This window comes from Delphinapterus leucas, chromosome 2 (assembly GCF_059928025.1).
Source record: "Delphinapterus leucas isolate spDelLeu-1000000601 "Yukka" chromosome 2, BTC_Dleu_Yukka2, whole genome shotgun sequence".
NCBI lineage: Eukaryota > Metazoa > Chordata > Mammalia > Artiodactyla > Monodontidae > Delphinapterus > Delphinapterus leucas.
In genome coordinates this window covers 35,479,568-35,499,558 of record NC_143130.1, presented here as the reverse complement: position 1 = coordinate 35,499,558, position 19,991 = coordinate 35,479,568, and the positions used below count along the sequence as shown (strand labels likewise).

Sequence of the window (19,991 nt, the reverse complement as noted above, 5' to 3'; positions counted from 1 at the left end):
TTAATCCTCAAATTTTTAAAATAAATTCTATCTTTTAGAGTGTTTTAGCTCTCTACTCCTGCAGAACAAATGATCACAAACTTAGCAGCTTAAGGGACTTCCCTGGAGGTCCTGTGGTTAAGACTCCACGCTCCCACTGCAGGGGGCGTGGGTTCGGTCCCTGGTCGGGGAACTAAAATCCCACATGCCATGTGGTGCGGCCAAAAAAAAAACCCCACAAACTTAGCAGCTTAAAACCACACCCATTGCTCAGTTTTGTAGGTCGGAAGTCCGGGCTCGGCTGTGGTCTCTGTACAGAGGCCCATGGGCTGAAATCAAGGAGTCAGTCAAGCTGGGCTCTTACCTCGAGGTTCTGGAGAAATCTCTGCTTCCAAGCTCACTCCTGTTGTTGGCAAGAGTCAGTTCCTTGTAGGACTGGTGTCCCTGTTTCCCTGCTAGCCATCAGCTAGGGATGGCTCTCAGCTCCACAGGTCCTGCCTTCCTTGCCCTGTGGTCCCCGCCATCCTTAAGCCAACAACGGCTCACCAAACCCTTCTTCAGCCCCAAATCTCTGACCTCCCCTTCTGTAACCAGCCAGAGAAAACTCTCCATTTTCAAAGGCTCATGTGATTGGGTCAGGCCCACCTAGAGAATCTCCCTATGTTAAGGTCAGCTATGCCGTATAGTATAGCCTAGTAAGAGGAATAAAACCCATCATATTCATCATCCCAGAGATTATGCAGGGCTTCGAAACCAGGGCAGGAAACTTGGGGCTATCTTAGAATTCTGTCTGCCACAGAGAGGGGACAATGATTCTTTAAGCAACTCACTAAACTGGAGATTGGGTCCAAGTAGCCCATAAAATCCTAATCATATGGGTTTTTTGTTTTTTGGGGTTTTTTTTTTTTCGGTACGCGGGCCTCTCACTGCTGTGGCCTCTCCCTCTGCGGAGCACAGGCTCCGGACGCGCAGGCTCAGCGGCCATGGCTCATGGACCCAGCCGCTCCGCGGCATGTGGGATCTTCCCGGACCGGGGCACGAACCCGTGTCCCCTGCCTCAGCAGGCGGGCTCTCAACCACTGCGCCACCAGGGAAGCCCGACACCACCTACCTTTGAACAAAAACCTCTCGGTACTCACCATCCTTTAGGAAGCCAGGGGGATGTGCCAGTTGGACATGGTTTGTCTTCCCTGGTCAAGCCCAGGGGTCTGAGTCAACCCACTGGCCTCAGAGGAATGTCCTCCTTTGGGCCTATAGGGCTGGGACGGGAGTCACAGTGATGGTCACCAATAAGGGAAACAGTCCCCTTCCCTAGAATAGTTGTCACCAGCCAGTCTGACTCAGGTGCAGCTTGTCAGGCACCTCCTGGGCCAACCGAAGCCACAGGCTCTTCCCTAGGCAGCGGCTGTGTGACCAAAGGACAGACTATAGGCTCTGAGCGTTATTTAACCTCAGATCGTGCTCATCATGAGAGTATGTGCATGTGTGTGTGTCAAGGGAGAGACCGGCTCTCTTCCACAGCAATACTGAGTAGTAGGTATGCTTGCATGTACCTAATTTAGTTTTTATTTACGTATACATAGTAGATACGTGGTATATACAAAAATAAGCGCTATAGTGTATGAATAGGTATAGAGACACAATGTACTCTCCCACCGTATGTATAATAGTCTAGTATTCTGGGATGCCCCCATGGTGTGTGTATGTACAGCAACGTATAAAATGTAACACCGAGTGTGGCTTGTGGTCTGCATCTCAGCGAGGAGAACTAGATGCAAACCAGACAGCCATGTGGGAGTCCTCTTCAGGGACTGGAGCCTGATTCCGGCTCCAGCTTTGACGCTCCTTGACTGTTATTTGGGGGCAACTCACTTCCCCTCTCTGGGCCTCAGTTTCTTTATTTATAAAATGAGGCAGTTGGCCTTTCTTGATTCCTGAGTATCCTTCCAGCCCTGTGAATCTGTGCATCTATAAAGACAGTGCTGCACAGAGATGTGGATGGACCTAGAGACTGTCATACAGAGTGAAGTAAGTCAGACAGAGAAAAACAAATATCTTGTATGAACGCATATATGTGGAATCTAGAAAAATGGTACAAATGAACCTATTTGCAAGGCAGAAATAGAGACACAGACGTAGAGAACGAATGTATGGATACCAAGGGGAGAAGGGGGGCGGGAAGAACCGGGAGATTGGGATTGACACATATACACTATCCATACTGCGTATAAAACAGGTAACTAATGAGGACCCGCTGTACAACACAGGGAACTCTACTCAATGCTCTGTGGCGACCTACATGGGAAGGAACTCTAAAAAAGTGGGGATATATGTATACGTAGAGCTGATTCACTTTGCTGTTTAGCAAGAAACTAACACAACATTGTAAAGCAACTATACTCAATAAAAATTTTAAAAAGAGACAGTGCCGCGCAAAGAGGTGCCCAATAAATCTGTATTGATGAGAGGCGGAGGGAAGGAGAAGAAGGAAGAGCAAGGGGAGGCGGAGTGGGGAGGGAGGGAGGCAGGCAGAGAGGGCCGGTGAAGGGAACAAAGGGAAGTGCAAACAGACCAAATTGTCCTGCAGATGAGACTCTGGCTCCCCGTTTTGAAGCACCAGGGCGAGTGCCATCGCTAAAAACAAGCTACTGAAGGCTCCGCATTTTCACACCCCCTGGAGCGAGGAGAGATGAGGTGGTGTGAAAATGGATTCCTTCATGCTCTCAGTTGAAGTTCCTTTGCAAGTAAAGACAATTAAGCCTCTTGGGAAGTTGGGAAAACATTAAAACCTGATCATTCTGGTTTAAATTCATTATAATAAGAGATGCACAAAACTCCTCATTTTAACCAAGTAGTACTGCAGACCGAAGAATTCTCTCCCTGCCCTGCCGCACCCTCCCACCTTCAGGGCACAGCTGGGCAGCCTCCTTCTCTGACACCATCAGGGGACCACTGCCTACCACTTTGCTACACGGCCCCTTTCATAGAGCAAAGCTGTTTCCCACCCTCGGCCTCCTGGCCTCCTCACCTCAAACCTGGGGGTTTGTAGGGAAGATATCATTGTCCCATTTTGCCACGAGGGTCACAGGGACTTAAAGAACTTGTGTAACACACAGCTTCTGAGTCTGTGACAAGAGCCAGTGTCCCTAAACTGGCACCCCCCTGACTAGCCACATCCAGGGTACCTGGAAGGTCATGTCAGTAGATTCCAGACTGAAAAGTGTCCCCTCAATTTAAGTGGGAGATAGTTGGTGACCCCAGAGAGGGACCCAGTTCCTGTGGGTGCTGGGGCCAAACGCCAGCCCGCCGAGGGCTGACGGGTGAAGGGGAAGAGGGACCATGGGGTTGATGAGTGCGGCTGCTTTTCCAACAAGCCTCACCTTGAAGGTGGAAAAGAGGGGCAGGAGTTCAGGGGAGGGTGGGGGAGGGCGAGAGCACGTCCTCATCCTAAGTGGGGAGTGACTTGAGGCTTCGCATATGCTGAGGAGAGAAAGCCAGTGGAGCTGTTAGGCAGAATCTGATGCACAGAAATTCTGAGGAGGGGTCAGGGGCTAGGGATGTGGAGGGGAGGGAGATGGTAGTTACCACAGCACTGGCACACCACACAGAGTTTCATGTGTGTCCACAGATTTCATCCTCATGGCAACTCTGCAGGGTATGGACTGTCATCATCCCCATTGTATGGATGAGCAAACTGAGGCACAGAGAGGCTGAGTGACCTATCCAATGTCCCTCAGCTAGTGTGTGTGGGAGCTGGGGCTGAGCCAGGCAGATTAGGTCCAAGCAGGGATGCTGCACTTGAGACAGGATGAGGGTGGGCGTGCCGTGGGGCTGGCGGGAAGTGACAGAACAGCATCGCACATCATGCAGGCTGTGATGTCAGAGCAGGACCGCCTGCAGAGGACTGGGGGGGTGGTGGTGGTGAGGAATGAGGTTGAAGGGGGCCAAAGCTCTGGGGTGGGTGGGGAGCTGGCAGGGACACCAGCAATGTTTCAAGGCCCCGCTGAGGTTGGAAAGTGGGAAACGGGGGGCTGCCCACTGCTGAGAGGGGGACACAGGAAGGAAGACGAGGGTGAGTGCGAGGAGGAGCCCAGGATGCGGGCAGAGGGGAATCTTATGAGATCCTATCTGGTGGTCCTGGGCTGAAGCAAAAAGGGAGAGGAAAGATGGGGACCAGGGAGAGGGGGGACTGGAGACCTCGGCCCCCAAACTTCGTTGCAGACACTCCCAGAGACCAATAAACCAGCGCTCTGAATCTGTGCCTTACAAGCCTCCTGCCCCTGCCGAGGTGGGCACCCCTCCCTGGAATAGGGAGATTCCCTTTCACAGCCTCTCTGCCCTCTGAGACTGGACCCCATTTATAGAATCGGGTTTCTCCCCAGCTCTGACACCTCCAAATGCAGGTGTTGTGGGTATCAGGGAGAAGCCAGGCCTGTGACCTTGGGCAGCCCCCGGCCCAGCTTATCTTCCAAGTCCCACCTGCCTGCCCTTCCCCTCGTCGTGATGCTCTGCAAATCTGAGACATGTTCATTTACACAAAGGCTGGGGCCACTTCTTCTACCCTCTGATCCTTTGGGGTACTCTCTGATCTGGCCCCACCTAAACATCCAGCCCCATTGCTAATTACCCCCAGCACAGGCCTTCCACCTGAGGCTGCCCTTGGATGGGCATGTGCCCAGAGCACTGGGTTTGGAGTCCAAAGACCTAGATTCCGATTCTGGTGGGAGAGAGAGCTCCGCCTCCAGGAAGTCTTCCCTGATTACAGGTCCTTGTTGCTGGCCTGGCCCCTCTTCTGATTCCTACAGCACTAACAGCCTTTGGTGCATGAGCTGGCACCCAGGTATACTGTGCAGGTTCTTCAGATGTCTCCCACACAGTGCAATGTATGTGCCTGACTCACCTCTGTGTGTCGTCCATTCACTCAGTTGCATCCATGCAATAAATGTTCACTGGGCTAGGCCCTGGGCAGACAGGAGTAAGCAACACAGGCATAGTCCCTGCCATCAGAGAAGGTAGGGTCTCCTGAGGAAACAAAAGTAACCGGACACCCCCAATCAGTCTGGCCAGCGCTATGGTAATAGCACCCCGGGAGTACTGCAGGAACACCCTACACAGTATGGCGGGAGGGGGGAGGGAAGACTTCTGGGAAATGACATTTCAACTAGGACCTACTCTGGGAAAGAGGATGGAGCTAGCCCAGGGAGAGGAGGGAGGAGGCATGTTTCAGACAGAAGATCTGTCTGCGCAAAGGCGCAGAGGGTGAGGGCGGTCGGGCAAGGTGAGAACAAGACCAGGTGGAGGAACCAGATGTCAGTGTGAGCCGGGAGCTGGGGAAGGGGCCAGAGCCATCAGTAGCAGCACAGCAGCCAGGTTAAAGCCTCGGGCACTGTGTCTGGCAGTCAGGACCTTCTCCTAAGTGCAGTCTGTGGGGAGCCCCACTTCTGGTTGGATCTCCAGGGGGCCAGGAGGCCGTGGCTTACCTGCCGTGTTCCTCTGTCCACAGCTACCGGACCCTGGCCACGGAGCACGAGGCATTGATGCAGAAGTACTTGCACCTGCTACAGATCGTGGAGACTGAGAAGACGGTGGCCAAGCGGCTGCGGCAGCAGATCGAGGATGGGGAGATTGAGATTGAACGGCTGAAGGCAGAGGTGACCGACCACCTGGGGAGCGGAGGAGGCTGGCCGGGGGCCCGGGCCTCAGATCTCAAACCCGGGCTCCCGCAGGGTCAGGGAGGCACATGATGGGCAAGAGGGACCCGCTCCAGCCACGGCTGTGCCAGCTTCCAAACTTAAAGCCAGTGATGCTGGCAGAGTGGGAAGGTCCTGGGGTCAGATCTGGGGTCGAAGCCCACCTCTGCCACTTACCAACTGCAACCTGGAGCAAGTCCTCCAGCCTCTCTGCACCTCCATCCTTAAAACAGGCTGTTTCTCCCTAGCTGACAAGGTTGTGAGGATCAAGTGAGATCATTTATGGGCGAGTTCCTGGTTACTCTGCTGATAGCCACATGGGCGGAGGGGGTGAGGGCAGGGCCAGAGGGTGGCTGGTAGGTCCTTAGATTGTCGTTCGGGCTCAGCTCCAAGGCGGTCCCTTCCCTCTGCCTGTCACAACTGTCCGGAGGCTGAGCCGTTGCTAGGTTAAGCCTTCTAGAACTTCACTACTCAAAGTGTGGTCCATGAAACAGCAGCCCATTAGAAATGCAGAACCTAGGGCCCCACCCAGATCTCCCAAGTCAGAAGCTGCACTTCAACCACATCCCGGGAGATTCTCATTCATGGGTTGGCCAAGGAGCTCGGTCAGGTTTTTCCGTAACATCGGCGGAAAATCCCGAACAAACTCTTTGGCCAACCCAATACATTAAAGCTTGGGAAGCGCTGGCTTTCAGCCCTTAGACACCCCTTACCAGCTGTGCACGCCGCCACACAGTGATCTGATCGCCTCTCACCCCCTCACTTCACCAGCGCGCTCAGAACCATCTGGCTACCTCACACAAGGTCTGCAACTCTGAGCCGAGGAGGGGAATATGAAAACACAGATCCCTGCAATCGGAGTTAGCTGCATAATTTGCAGGGCCCGATGCAAGGTGAAAATGCAAGGCCCCGGCCAGGGTGGGGGAAGTCAGTCTCCCCTTCCCACTCGCCACGGCCTCCACCCATCGTGGGCAGGCCACCCACGACTTCAACCGCCAACTCCCCTAACCTCTGCGCCATGATGCACTCAGTACCTAGATTCAGGTGGGCAAGGGACCCTTGCCAAGTCACCCACCTAATGCACCAGGCAGTATCAGCCCAGGCAGGACAGTTGTCTCCTCGCCCTGCCCTGTGACACCACAGGTATGCACAAGACCCACCTTCTCTGTACCTACACCAGGTCCTGCAGAGGGCGGAGGCGGACAGTGAGATGTGTCTGCTGGGCTGACTTGACCCGTTGTCACACAGACAGAGGGTTGCAGAGGCCTGGGTCCCAGGATGCCGGGGTATAAGGAATAGGCAGGGAGACAGGAACACGCATGAGCTGAGGCTCCAAGCCCCTGGGATGTGCCCCATGGTCCCATCAGACTCACTCACAAAACGCAAATTCAAAGAGAAGATTCTTAAGAATTTCAATACAGCAACTGCTGTCTATCACCTTTGCAAGAACCAATTGTTACGTTTTCAAGAATTTTGCAAGCTAGTTATTCAACCTTTGGTAGCTTCAAATGGGCTGAGGTAGGAATGCCCACACCATGGAAACTGGCAGGTGCTACCAGTCAGAGGTTTTCTTTCAGAGAGCTGGTCATTAAGCATTTACCGATATCCCATTGTCTACATCTTTTTTCCTAATGTGCAGGACCTGGTGCAAAATAAAAATGCAGGGCCCTTAAGAGTCTCAAAGCAGCACAGCAGAGCTTTAAAGCAAGCGTTGGTCCCTTCTAAGCCTCGAGCCCTGCATGGGTCACACATCCAGGAATCCAGCCCTGTTTCTACTCCCAACCCTGTAGCCCCCACCCCTAGCCCTGGAAGTGACAGGAGATCACATCCAAACAAAAGTCTGCAGAAAGCTTTACCAGGCGAGACTATCCACCTCTATCTTAGTCTCTTTTCTCCCATCTAAACAGCCCTATTAGGCTTCATCTTTCATGACCCAAAGGCTCTAAGGACCATCTAAAACAAAGGGAATGCCTACCTCTGAGGAGAATCATCCCCCCGCCCCACCTCTAGAATGCTCAGTTTGGACCATTTCATTGTTTTGTTGGTTGGTTGGTTGGGGGTTTTTTGGCCACTTTGTGCGGCTTGCAGGATCTTAGTTCCCCAGCCAAGGACGGAACCAGCGACCCCTGCAGTGGAAGTGCGGAGTCCTAACCACTGGACCGCCAGGGAATTCCCCCATTTCATTGTTTTAATAGCTGTTTTCCTCCCATTTATGATGGGAAGTAAATTTGGAGAGTGAAGACAGGCCCTAAAGGGCAAAATAGGAGTTTAGAGGTAGTCGTAATATTTTATTGGCTTGGAAGCACTCAGGACGCTGGGCGGCTGACACTGGAAGAAATAGAAAAGATCTTTAGTTCAGGGTTTAAATAAAAATTTAGGGCTTCCCTGGTGGCGCAGGGGTTAAGAATCCGCCTGCCGATGCAGGGGGCACGGGTTTGAGCCCTGGTCTGGGAAGATCCCACATGTCGTGGAGCAGCTAAGTCTGTGTGCCGCAACTACTGAACCTGCGCTCTAGAGCCTGTGCTCTGCAATGAGAGAAGCCACCGCGATGAGAAGCCTGCACACTGCAACAAAGAGTAGCCCCCTCTAGCCACAACTAGAGAAAGCCCACGTGCAGCAACAGTGACCCAACACAGCCAAAAAGAAATTAAATAAAGAACTAAAAACATTGAAAAAAAAATTTAGCCATGGGATCGGTCTTGCAAACAAACTTCAACATGGTACCCCATTTCATAAACTAGGTCAATGAGGGGACTACTCTGGGAGAAGTAAGAAAATACGGCCGTGACCCCTCCCATGCAGCCCCTCCCCAGGCCCCCTCTCCAGGGCCCACCCTGCATGCCTTGAGTCCCGCTTCCCATCTCCCCCTTACCATCCTCGCCCCCGCCACCCTGGCACACAACACCCTGTCATACCTGTGCCTTTGTTCACACACCCCCTCTCAAATTCCCTCCATCCTGTAGCCCACCTGTTGGGCTTTTTGTCCTTCAAAACTCCTTCCAGGTAGCCCTTGCCGCTTTCATGGTGAGACCTTCCCATTGCAGTAGGTACATACCTCGCTTCTGGCCTCTCCTTGTCCGATTATAAATTGCCTCTCTGGGGGTCTGACCCCCTTCTGAGGCTGGAAGCTCCTCCCGGGAAGGGATCTGACTCATCCACCTTACCCAGTGGCGAGCTGTGTCTCACCAGTACCCAACCCAAAGACTGCATCAGGATCCGCTGGCGGTGTTGGCACAAAGGTAGACAGTGTCTCACCAATACCCAACCCAAAGACTGCATCAGGTTCTGGTGGCGGTGTTGGCACAAAGGCAGACAGAGATGGGCACCCACTGGGCTTGGAGGAGACCAGAAGAGATCAAGAAGGAGGGAGAAAGAACTGAGCTGCATGGCAAGAGCTACAGAGACCTGCAGGAAAAGCAAGAGCTACAGAGATCATTAGTAAAACCTTGGAGGTTAACAAAAAGGAAAGAACCTTGATTAATTCCACTGTCAATGACTGCACTGACGAAATGCATTCTGGATGAAAGACACTGTCTCCAGAGGGGGAAGTAGGATGGGGCAGAAGCCCATGCGCTATGCCTCAAAGGGGTGTGGCAAGCAGGGTTTTCCTCTGATGGGTCAAGGAGGCCACACCATGGGTGGCCAATGGGCGGGGGCCAGCAGAGACACCAGGCTTTGAGCCAGGTCAGACAGCTGGAGCTGGACTCTAGCTGGCAAGTTGGGTGTGAGCCAAAGTCCCCACTCTGTATGGCCTTCATTGACAGGGGTCAGCTGAGCAGACCCTGAACGTCCAGCAAGCAAACCAGGGTCCAAGGCAAATCCATCTCCAGAAGAGACCTGCCAGGGTAAGAGAAAGGCTGCCTCCGTGAGCTCACCTGACACTGGCTCCTGGCAGGGATGGGCTGTAGCCCAAGACTTCTGCAGGGTCCCCAGGCTCACAACCCTCTAGAGCTTTGCCCACCAAGCCTGATCCTTAAACAAAGACTCCAAGGCTGCTGGCACTGCCTGTGCACATAGCATAGTACCTGACCTAATTGCATCTATTTTTTGCCCTGGTCCCTGCTGAGTAGATGTCCTGGAATGCCTCTCTCTGAGACAAGCGCCAGTTTTAAATACAGACCACACACACACACACACACACACACACACTGCCATCCAAAAGAAAAAAAAGGTTTCCGTGTGCAAATCTCAAAACTGGCAAAGAAAGCAGACTGGCAAGGAGGTGACAACATCAGACCAAAGGTGAGCATCGACTGAGCATCCTTGCATCTCTGAGCTCTCCAGTAGTCTGCCTCTGTGTGTGTGTGTGCGCGCGCGCACGCTTGTTCCTTAGGCCTTTAGAATACAGATCAAAGAATCAGCCTTTATTTTAATGTGCAGATGTTCCCAGAGAATGGAAAGAAAAGGTGGGGGGGAGAGAAAAAAGAAAAGCCCATGTCGGTGCTGAATATTTCTCAGATATTTTCAGCCGCTCTCCAAGCACAGGCCAGGGTAATTTTAGCAACCCGCAAGTGGAGAGCGGGTAACTGTTCCATCTTGCTTTCAAAGTGCTCAATTCGCTCAATTGTGAGAGCCCATTCATTCTGCACTTCAGCAAGTGGCCTTGAGGGGACAAAGCCATGTGCTCTGAAGAGGATCGAGGGGCTCTGGCTTTGTGGCAGTGTTTGTGGATTCCCCTGAGCTGCTATCTTTAGTCGTGTGGGGCTTGATGACTGCAGTGTTTTCCTGTGGTTGAGGTTTTTGTTGCTGCTGCTTTTCTGATCCTTTTGAAAAAAAATTTTTTTAATGAAACCTCTTTTATTATTTTTTATTTATTTATTTTTTTGCCGAGCTATGCAGCACGTGGGATCTTAGTTCCCTGACCAGGGATGGAACTCATACCCCCTGAAATGGAAGCGTGGAGTCCCAACCACTGGACTCCCAGCCAGGGAGGTCCCTGCTCTGATCCTTCTTTAACTTACTTACTTATGTAGCCAACAAATGTACGTTGAGTGCCAGCCGAATGCTAAGCACCGGGAGCCCAGGAATGAATGAAACGGGGTGGTCCTTCGCCCACAGAGCTCACAGCCGCGATGGAATAAATCAGCATTGCCTGCATTTTCCCGGGAAAGTCCGCAAGCCGTGGGAGCCTTGGTGGAGGACCCCCAGCAGACTTGCGGACTCGGGGGTGGCAGGAAGGAACCCACCCAGGGGCTACACCACAGGCCCGTCCACCTGAGCAGTGCCAGAGGCTCCGGCCACAGTATGGCTAAAGGCACCCCTTCTCCTGGTCACCACCCCGTTGGTTTTGTTCTTGCAGCTGGGCCGACCTCTCTGATCCCGAAATATGGCAAATGGAGATTCTTAGATCAGCCCAAACGTTTGTTTCCAGGGCTGTTCCATTTTTCTAGGCCAGCAGTTTCCAGGTTGTGCTCCAAAGAGGGTTCCAAGTCAGAGAAGTGCTTCAGGGTTGTCCCAGGACGGGACAGCCAAGCCAGCAGTGCTTTCATCTGAAGTCCTGCTGGGGCTCCAGGGCGGTTTTGTTTGAAAAAAATAATGGGACTACCCAAGTGCCCATCGACAGATGAATGGATGGCAACATGGGGTCTGTACATACAATGCCTTAAAGAGGAAGGAAAGTCTGACACATGCTGTGACATGGGTGAACCTTGAGGATGTTATGCTGGTGAAATAAGCCAGCCACAGAAAGACAAATACTGTCTGATTCCACTTAGGCGAGGTCCCTAGAGAAATCAAATTCATAGAGACAGAAAGTAGAAGGGCGGGTGCCAGGGGCTGAGGGAGGAGGGATGGGGAGTTAGTGTGTTTTGTTTTGTTTAGGCTGCACTGTGTGGCATGCGGGATCTTAGTTCCCTGACCAGGGATCAGACCCACACCCCCTCCAGTGGAAACGCAGAGCCTTAACCGCTGGACCGCCAGAGAAGTCATTAAACTCATTATTAAACTCATTAAACTCATTATTGTTTAATGAGTACAGAGCTCGGGAAGTTGAGAAAGTTCCGGAGACGGATGGTGGTGATGGTGCAATGTGAATGTACTTGATGCCACTGAACTGTGCACTTAAAATTGGTTAAAATGGTAAATTTTATGTTATATATATTTTACCACAGTAAAAATTCGAAAGTAAAGGGACTGATGGTTTAGGGAATAAGGAAGAGAATCACAGATTTGGACCAAAGCTCCCAGATTACAGATGGGTTGCCTGCAGCCCAGAGAGTGCCTCGCCCAGGGTCACTCGGAGTCAGAGCCCAGCTGCCCTGGACCCAGGTGGACAGGGTCCCGGTCCAGTGCTCACTCACCGACGTCTGGCTCGAAACCTCCCACAGAGCAAAGGACACGAGCTGCAGTACCACTGGTCCTTGGGGAGCACGTGGCAGGGCGCTCACTCACCACACCACGGCCTGGTGGCAGCCAGAGGGGTGGGGCTTCCACCAGCTGGTGCCGCTCGGCCCCTGCAGCTGACCTGTGTTTCCATTGCAGATCGCATCCCTGCTCAAGGACAATGAGCGCATCCAGTCCACCCAGACTGTCACACCCAACGACGAAGACAGTGACATCAAGAAAATCAAGAAGGTCTGTACCATCTCTCGGGGCTGGCAAATCTGCCCTGGTCCTCTTTAGAGAGCCCCCTGGCACAGCCCAGGGTCTGCAGTGTCCACCTACTGTCCCACTGCTCCCGGGCGTGCCACTCCCACCTCCGCTCCAAAGGCAGAATCAACAGCCCCTCACCCCAGACCAGCACCTCGTTGAGCCATGTTTTCTGGTTGTCTCTGTGAGGTAGGGTGGTTCAGCCCATTTGACAGATAGGAGAACTAAGGCTCCAAGAGATGGAAGAGTAGATAGGGCCAGGGCAGGAACCCAGGCTGTGAGACTCACAGCCGAGAGCTTTCCTCACAACCCTGGGCAGCCTCAATGAGACCCCAGGCCACATGTCCACTGTCACAGCCCTGCATGCCCGCCCTCCCCCCAGCTACTGTCCTGCAAACACCTCCTCCTTTCATCCCCGGCAGACGTCAGCGTGGGAGCCGGCCTCTGTGACACCCCTTAGCTGGCCCCACTGGTTTTACACTATTAGAGGCTAGGAGAAACATCTCAGAAGGTATGAGAAAACTGCCCGGTGGCAGAGATACTGACCAGCACCATAGGCCACCCCATGGAGGGGCATGTGGAGAGGAAGAGTATGGTCTGTGTTTGCAGCTTGCCAGACTTGAAGCAGGGGAGCCTGACTCACCGTAAGAAAAACACACGAAACCAGAAAATCCTCCTTGTTGAGAGCGTAAAAGGACACCAGCGCCATCCAGACCAGAAAACTGCAAACTGGCATCCCACAGGCCAAGTTCAGCCTACCAGCATGTTTGGGGTTCTTAGCCCACACGGTGTTTCTTTTTTCCCTTTTTAATTTGTTGCCAGTGCTTTAAAAGCTAAACATTTCACATAAAAATATGTATTTCTGGTTTCTCAAAAATAGGAAGAGCTAACATTCATTACGCACTTTCCATGTGCCAGACACTATTCTAGGAGATTTATGCAGATGAATCTGTTCCTAACTAAAAGCCCTCTGAGGTTTTATTATTATCTGCGTTTCACATGTGGGGTTGCTGAGGCACAGAAAGGCAAAGTGACTTCCCCAGGTCACACAGCTAAGTATTTGCAGAGTCACATTTAAACCTTGGCCACCAAGCTCCAGAGCCCACATCCTTGGTCACTGGGACACATGATCTCTTGGAAAAGCAGAAGGTCTCGCAGCCCTGGGCCCACCTCCTGCACACAGTGACTGCTGGCCCCAGGCCAGGTGCTCTCCCATTAGTGCCCACCCAGCCGGCTTCAGGATCTATAGGACCTGCCAGGCCCCCATGGACATTGGGATTTGCCACCAGTGCCACCTGGGGTCTGAACCAAGCCCCGCCCAGGCAGGGATGCACTGGCCTTCCTTCTCTGCCATGGCCCCACTGGGCTTCGCGGCCCGTTTTGCAAAGCCATTCTGGTTGGAACATTTTTTTAAGTACCACCTGAAATGCACCTCCCTCCTTTTGTTTTCTCCCTCCTGGGGCCTCAGAGCAAGCCCTTCTTTATCTAGAAAAGCTTCCTCTCTTCAAGGAGATCTGTCGTGCTGAGGCCAGGCCTCTCCTCCCCAGGGCAGACGTCCCTGGCCAAAGGTCTGCACCCGGACAGTTGCACCTGCTGTGCACTGTGCATGGCCAGTGCCCTTTGCAGCTGATAATATTTTGATGAGTGCCTTGGCAGGATCTCCAGGTGCCCCCACCCCAGCACCACCCAGCACCCTTGCTCCTGGGCCCTGGGGCCCTCCCTGTGCAGCCCCTGAGCTTGCACACAGCTCAGCAGGAATGGTGGGGAGCTACATGGTGCCTTGGTTGGAAGCGTGCATATCTTAAAACAGTTCTCTGTGTCTGTGAATCGAGGCCCTTCCCAAGTTCTTGCCAGAACGAGGCCAGGCCAAGCAGCCCGACTCCAAGTCGGGCAAGTCAAGTGTCTGTGTTCATTTCCCCGCGGAGGTAGAGGAGAGGCTCCAGGCGGGCGCCAATGAGGCCCAAGCATGAGATTAACTAATTTGCCGCACTGAATTTGATAATCGCCCTCTATCCAGACGAGCTTTCATTGAAACTTCTGGGCTTTCAGGCCAGTCATTAGGCAAGAAGAGGTGTGAGCCATGCCCAGCACAGCCTGGCAACCCTCTATGCTCAAGCCCCCTCCCGTGATGGGGACTCAGGGCCACACTTTTCCTCCTTAGGAGGATGTTGCCAAAGCAATCTGGGGGATGTGGTTTAAATGCAGAGGGCCGGGGCAGGGCCTGGGGGTTTGCATTTCTAACAAGTTCTGGGGAGTTGCTGATGCTCCCGTGCAGGGACCTCACTTTGAGTCCAGCCGTCATCTCATTAGCCCCATGGCACAGATGGGAAACGGGCTTAGAGGAACCAAAGGGCTTCCCCAACACCACGCAGGCAGAAGCACCAGGCCTGATCTTTTGCCTCAGCTCTTTTCCCTACGTGCCCGGCGTGGGGGACAGCAGGGCCTTGGCCCCTGCCCTTGGGGCGCTCACAGCCTGGAAGGACCAGAGCAGCTGAGGCTAACGGGAGACCCTCCCGCTGGTCTCGGCGCCCAGGTGCAGAGCTTCCTGCGGGGCTGGCTGTGCCGGCGCAAGTGGAAGACCATCATCCAGGACTACATCCGGTCACCGCACGCCGACAGCATGCGGAAGAGGAACCAGGTGGTGTTCAGCATGCTGGAGGCCGAGGCCGAGTACGTGCAGCAGCTGCACATCCTTGTCAACAACTTCCTGCGCCCACTGCGGATGGCCGCCAGCTCCAAGAAGCCTCCCATCACGCACGACGATGTCAGCAGCATCTTCCTGAACAGGTGAGCACCCTGAAGCTCAGCGCCCCGTCCCGGAGCCCTTGGCTGAGGCGGGAAGAGGGAGCCTAGCCGGCACTGAGCTTGGACGCGAGCCCTTGACTAGTCCCCGCCAAATGCAGAGGAGGAAACTGAGGCCCAGAGAGGAAGGAAGCTGCCCGAGGTCCCATGACGAGAAGCCAGTGCCCCAGCTACTGCAGGCAGGAATACAAACAGAGGCCCACGTAGTATATGTCTAAACTAGTGGTTCAACTGGGGTAAGGCTGGGAGACCTTTTTTTTTTTTTAATTTATTTTTTGCTTCAGAAGTATCAAGTAGGATCAATGGCTGGCAATCCCTGGGAGGCAATTTTTTTTTAATTTAATTTTATTTATTTTTTTATACAGCAGGTTTTTATTAGTTATCCATTTTATACATATTAGTGTATATACGGGAGACATTTTTGATTGTCAAAACTTGGCGGGGCTGCAGGGGAGGGTTTGCAACTGGCATCTGGTGGGCAGAAGTCAGGGATGCTGCTGAACATCCCACCGTGCACAGAGCAGTCTCCCACAGCAGGGAATTCTTCCACCAAAAATAATCGTGCCAAGGTTGAGAAACCCTGGTTTAAATGTTTGCAAGTTATAAATCAAGCTACAGAAAACCACATGGGTTCCATTCTTCTACCTTAATATCATCGTCATAACGATCTAGAAGCCAGGTCTAAATTTTTAGAATTCTGAGTCCCCTTAGCGTTGGGCTGTGTATCACACTACCCACATATCTTACGAAAGCAAGGCTGAGCTGATGGCTGCCCTTCTGCTGTCAACCTCTTTTTAAAAGTCTTAGGAAATGGTTTAAATGAGCTTTTTGGTAGGCATGAAAATTGGGTAAACTAGGTAAAAGCAACAAACATGAAAACCTATCAACAGAGTGCTATTTACAAATGATTCTCATTCAGGAATTAAAGTAAAGCACTATGTGCTCCAGGTTGTTCATTCAGCTGCATTTCTTTTAAAGTATCCATCATTCCAGTCATTTCACTAATTGCAGCTGGCCCTCATCCACGCCCTCTGCAGAGGTGTTTGGGACCCAGGGTCACCTCCCCTGTGCCCTGCTCTTCCCCTTTACCTGCCAGTGTGCTGTGACGAGTTTAGGGACCTGTGGGACACCCGGAAGGAGATGGGGTAGAGGCAGTGGACGTGGGTCTGATTCTGAGAGGTTGAGCCGGAGATGCTGAAAGTCACTGGGAGAAGGACAAGGACAGGGACATTGGGATGCTGACCCAATGGATGTGGATGAGGTGTCGGAGTATGGGGACATGGTGGGGGTGGGGAGCAGGGGGAGGGGAGTGGCTTTTAGCCTCATTAGACCTTCTAGAAACTGAATCACTGGGCCTTACAAGGTTGCTTTTTTTTTTTTTTTTTTTTGCGGTACGCGGGCCTCTCACTGTTGTGGCCTCTCCCGTTGCGGAGCACAGGCTCCGGACGCACAGGCTCAGCGGCCATGGCCCACGGGCCCAGCCGCTCCGCGGCATGTGGGATCTTCCCGGACTGGGGCACGAACCCGTGTCCCCTGCATCGGCAGGCGGACTCTCAACCACTGCGCCAGCAGGGAAGCCCAAGGTTGCTTTTTAATATACATTTCAAACGCAGTTTTTAGAGAGTAAATAAATGCTTTGATTTCTTTATTAAAACAAAGAAACTAGGTATTATTGTTTTGTGAAGTCAGGTAAGATTTTCTCCAGAAACTACAGTTGGGTTTTTTAAACTCAATGACCTGGAATTTGGCTGAAAAGTGTGAAGAACTTGTTTCTTCCTGAATAAACTCCAGACAGCTCAGCTGGAGTCACAGCTTCTCAAACGTGAACGCTGGGCCTCACCCCGAGCTTCTCAATCTGTAGATCTGGAGTAGAGCATAGGGATTGCATTTCCAACAAGTGTGTAGGTGCAGCTGCTACTGCAGGTCCCAGAGCACACGGAAATGAGAGGCTTGAGATAACCGCAGGGGACTGCCTGTATTGGAGGCTCAGCCACGGACCTACCTGAGAAATACTTCAGGAAGCATTGTAATAGTTCTAGGTTGTCTGTGCTTTCCTTGCATTTTAGGCCACAGTTGCAAACTTTTGGTGACCGTTTATCATAACCACTAAGAGATAAAGGTGCCCTTTTGTATTTATTTAATCTTTGCATAATTTTGTTACACTGCATTCAATGGAATCCTTTTCACCTGTAATCTTTGGTTAAGAGTATTCATACCAACTCACAGAATGTGTTCAAAAGTTGTTTGAAGAAAATCACAACATGGTTTTATATTTTTGTCTGTTAGTCACTGCATGGATCAGACCAGATGCCTTTAACAGAATAAACAGGAGGGAAGAAAGTCCCCTCTTTTGCTGGTGTCCTTCTAAGCCCCTGCAAGCCCTGTTTCTCCTTTTCCACAATGTGCCCAAGGTTGACTCTTTCCCATCTTAGCAGTCTCATTGATCCTGGTCAAAATAGCCCCAGCCCGATCAATCTTTAAGGCCTCCAGAATATGGACTCTAGCGGTCCTCGGAAACACTGACCAGGGAATGGGACCTGCCTCTTGTAGGTGTTGGAGAATCAAATGAGAGCTCACGTAAAGCATCTAGTACAGAGCCCAGCATAGCCCAAGTGCTCATAAGAGCTAGACATTAGTACAACAGGAAAGCTTCACTATGATGCACCCTGTGAGAAACTGAATTCAAATCTAATGTGGAGGGAGCACTTCTCAACTCAGTCTGTGAGGCCAGCATTACTCTAATACCGAAATCAGAAAAAGGCATTATGAGGAAAGAACACTACAGACCCATATTGCTCATGATCATAGATGCAAAATATTATAAAATCGAATCCAGAAATATATAAAAAGGATAATACATCATGACCAAGTGGAATTTATCCCAGGAATGCAAGGTTGGTTCAACATTGAAAATTAATCAAATGTTTTACTGTATTTTCTTACAATATTAAGTAAGAAGAACCAATGATCCTATCAATGGATGCCAATCTGAGGTGACTGGCTTCTCTCCACGCCCTGGCCCCTGTTCTCCATCGGGAGCAGGTCGGAATTCTTTCCTTCCCCCGGGGCCCAGGGTGGGGCAGGAAGAGCTAGAAAACGACTGCCTTCTAATCATTCACCCCTCACTATATGATCCACTGGGTACCTAAGAGTATAAGCTTCACTGTCTTAACCTCTGTGCTTTTTGTGAGCACAAAGAACGGCTGAAATTTTTTTTTCATTAACTGTATAGCAACCCTGCACAGCACTTTGCGTGACTGAATGTTTTGGACTACACTCACCACGTTAAGATGGTGTTTTGTGGGGCCGGCTTGGTGCCAGGCTCTCTGTAAGCACTTGGCCTACATAATTTCCAATCCTCAGAGACGCCCCATGAGGCTGGCACCAGAGATCAGAGAGGTGACGGGGTGTGCTCAGGGTTCGGGTGGGCTGTGATTTTAACCCAGTTCTGTTTTATGTGAAGGCCTGTGCTTCCCCCCTGCTGCCCTGTTAAATAATAGTCTGGAATCTTCACCGACCCCCATCCTCCTTACCCCCCTGCCAGCTCATCACAGCCCAGGTCTCAGCACGTACTCCTGCCCACGCCTGCACTGTCGAGAACTTTCGATTGTATGTGAGCCTAGCCTTCCCTCTTACCGTGTAGGTGCTGTGGAGGCCGGATCCGGGACATGAACCGTCCAGGTCTCCCTGCCTCGGACCACAGCACAGAGTCTGTATGTGTCACAGGTCAAGGGCGGAGGCTGCCAGCCCACTCACTAGAAGGCATTTCTGCACATAGCTTTCCCCTGGATTTGCATTTAGGCTGAAATGTACAGCCACATTAGACACCTGATGCCAATTTGGTGATTTCATTTGCTGGAGTTCTTTAAAAGAAGTCCTTGAGAAGAGAGAGGCCTCTCTCCAGGTTGGCAGATTCACGGAGGATGCTGCAGAGCTGGGGAGGGGCTTAACTGTGGGCTTCTTGAATGCTGCGGGGGGAATCTTTGAAGTAAACATGTGCACCAGGTTATGTTTAACTGAAACAATGAGCATATACTCTTGGGCTATTTCCCTTTAATAAAAACCATGCCCAGCAACGTGTGCTTGGAGCCACAGGCATTGCCCCGTGATGAGAGGCATCCCGCCTGGGGGACAGATGGTTCCTATCTTGATGCCCGCTCTGATTGATTGGCAGTGGTTGCCTGGAGTCCTGGGTGGAGAAGAATGATGAGGCTCAGTGGGGGCGTGTGCTGCCATCAATTCGTCTTGTCTGCATGGCCTGGGGAGTGAGGAGGGACAGGCACAGGGTGAGGCTGGAGTGAAGAGGCCTGGTTCTGCCCTCCACGGGCCAAGCCCTGTGTACCTAGGACCAGCCTTGGGCAAGTCACACTCCTTTCTGGGCTCAAGAAGGGAACCAGGCAAAATGAGCACTTCCCGAAGCAGACAAGTCACTTCCTCTCCCTAGAATTCTTCCCACCCTACTGTCGTTCCTATTTTCCTCATGACAGCTGTCTCCTACTCTTTTTTCATGTCTTTCCTTGGATGTCCCTGACCACCCCCGTGCCCCTTGTCACCGTTGGCTTATATGTTCCCTTGTTGTGTGCTTCCAGGGCCCCCATGCTGCCCCTTTTGTAGCATTCATTGTGCTTAAATAATGATTTCTTCTGTGTAGAGATTCCCTGCTGGACTGTCAAGTGTGCAGGGCCATAGAGTATAGTTGCCCCGGCTGTGCACTGCACAACTCAGGGACAACATTCACATAGACTAGGGATCAGCAAACTTCTCTGTCAAGGGTCAGATAGTAAATATTTTAGGCCTTGTGGGCCAGAGGGTCTCTGTCAAAACTAGGTGGTCTTAGGCAATCCTAAATGAATGGGTGTTGCTGTGTTCCAATAAACCTTGACTTATGGACACTAAAATGTGAATTTCATCTAATTTTTACTTATCGTAAAA

At 51.9% G+C, this 19,991-nt stretch overlaps 1 protein-coding gene across 2 annotated transcripts in view; it reads left to right on the top strand.

Annotated features, from left to right (window-relative positions):
- Nucleotides 1-19,991, top strand: part of RASGRF1 (Ras protein specific guanine nucleotide releasing factor 1) — a 103,551-nt gene that overhangs the window by 21,441 nt on the left and 62,119 nt on the right. For both annotated transcript variants that reach the window (XM_022554601.3, XM_022554604.3), the window contains exons 3-5: nt 5,483-5,630; nt 12,150-12,242; nt 14,791-15,044. In XM_022554601.3, the coding sequence (XP_022410309.1) occupies nt 5,483-5,630; nt 12,150-12,242; nt 14,791-15,044 (495 nt within the window). The remainder of the gene's footprint in view (nt 1-5,482; nt 5,631-12,149; nt 12,243-14,790; nt 15,045-19,991) is intronic.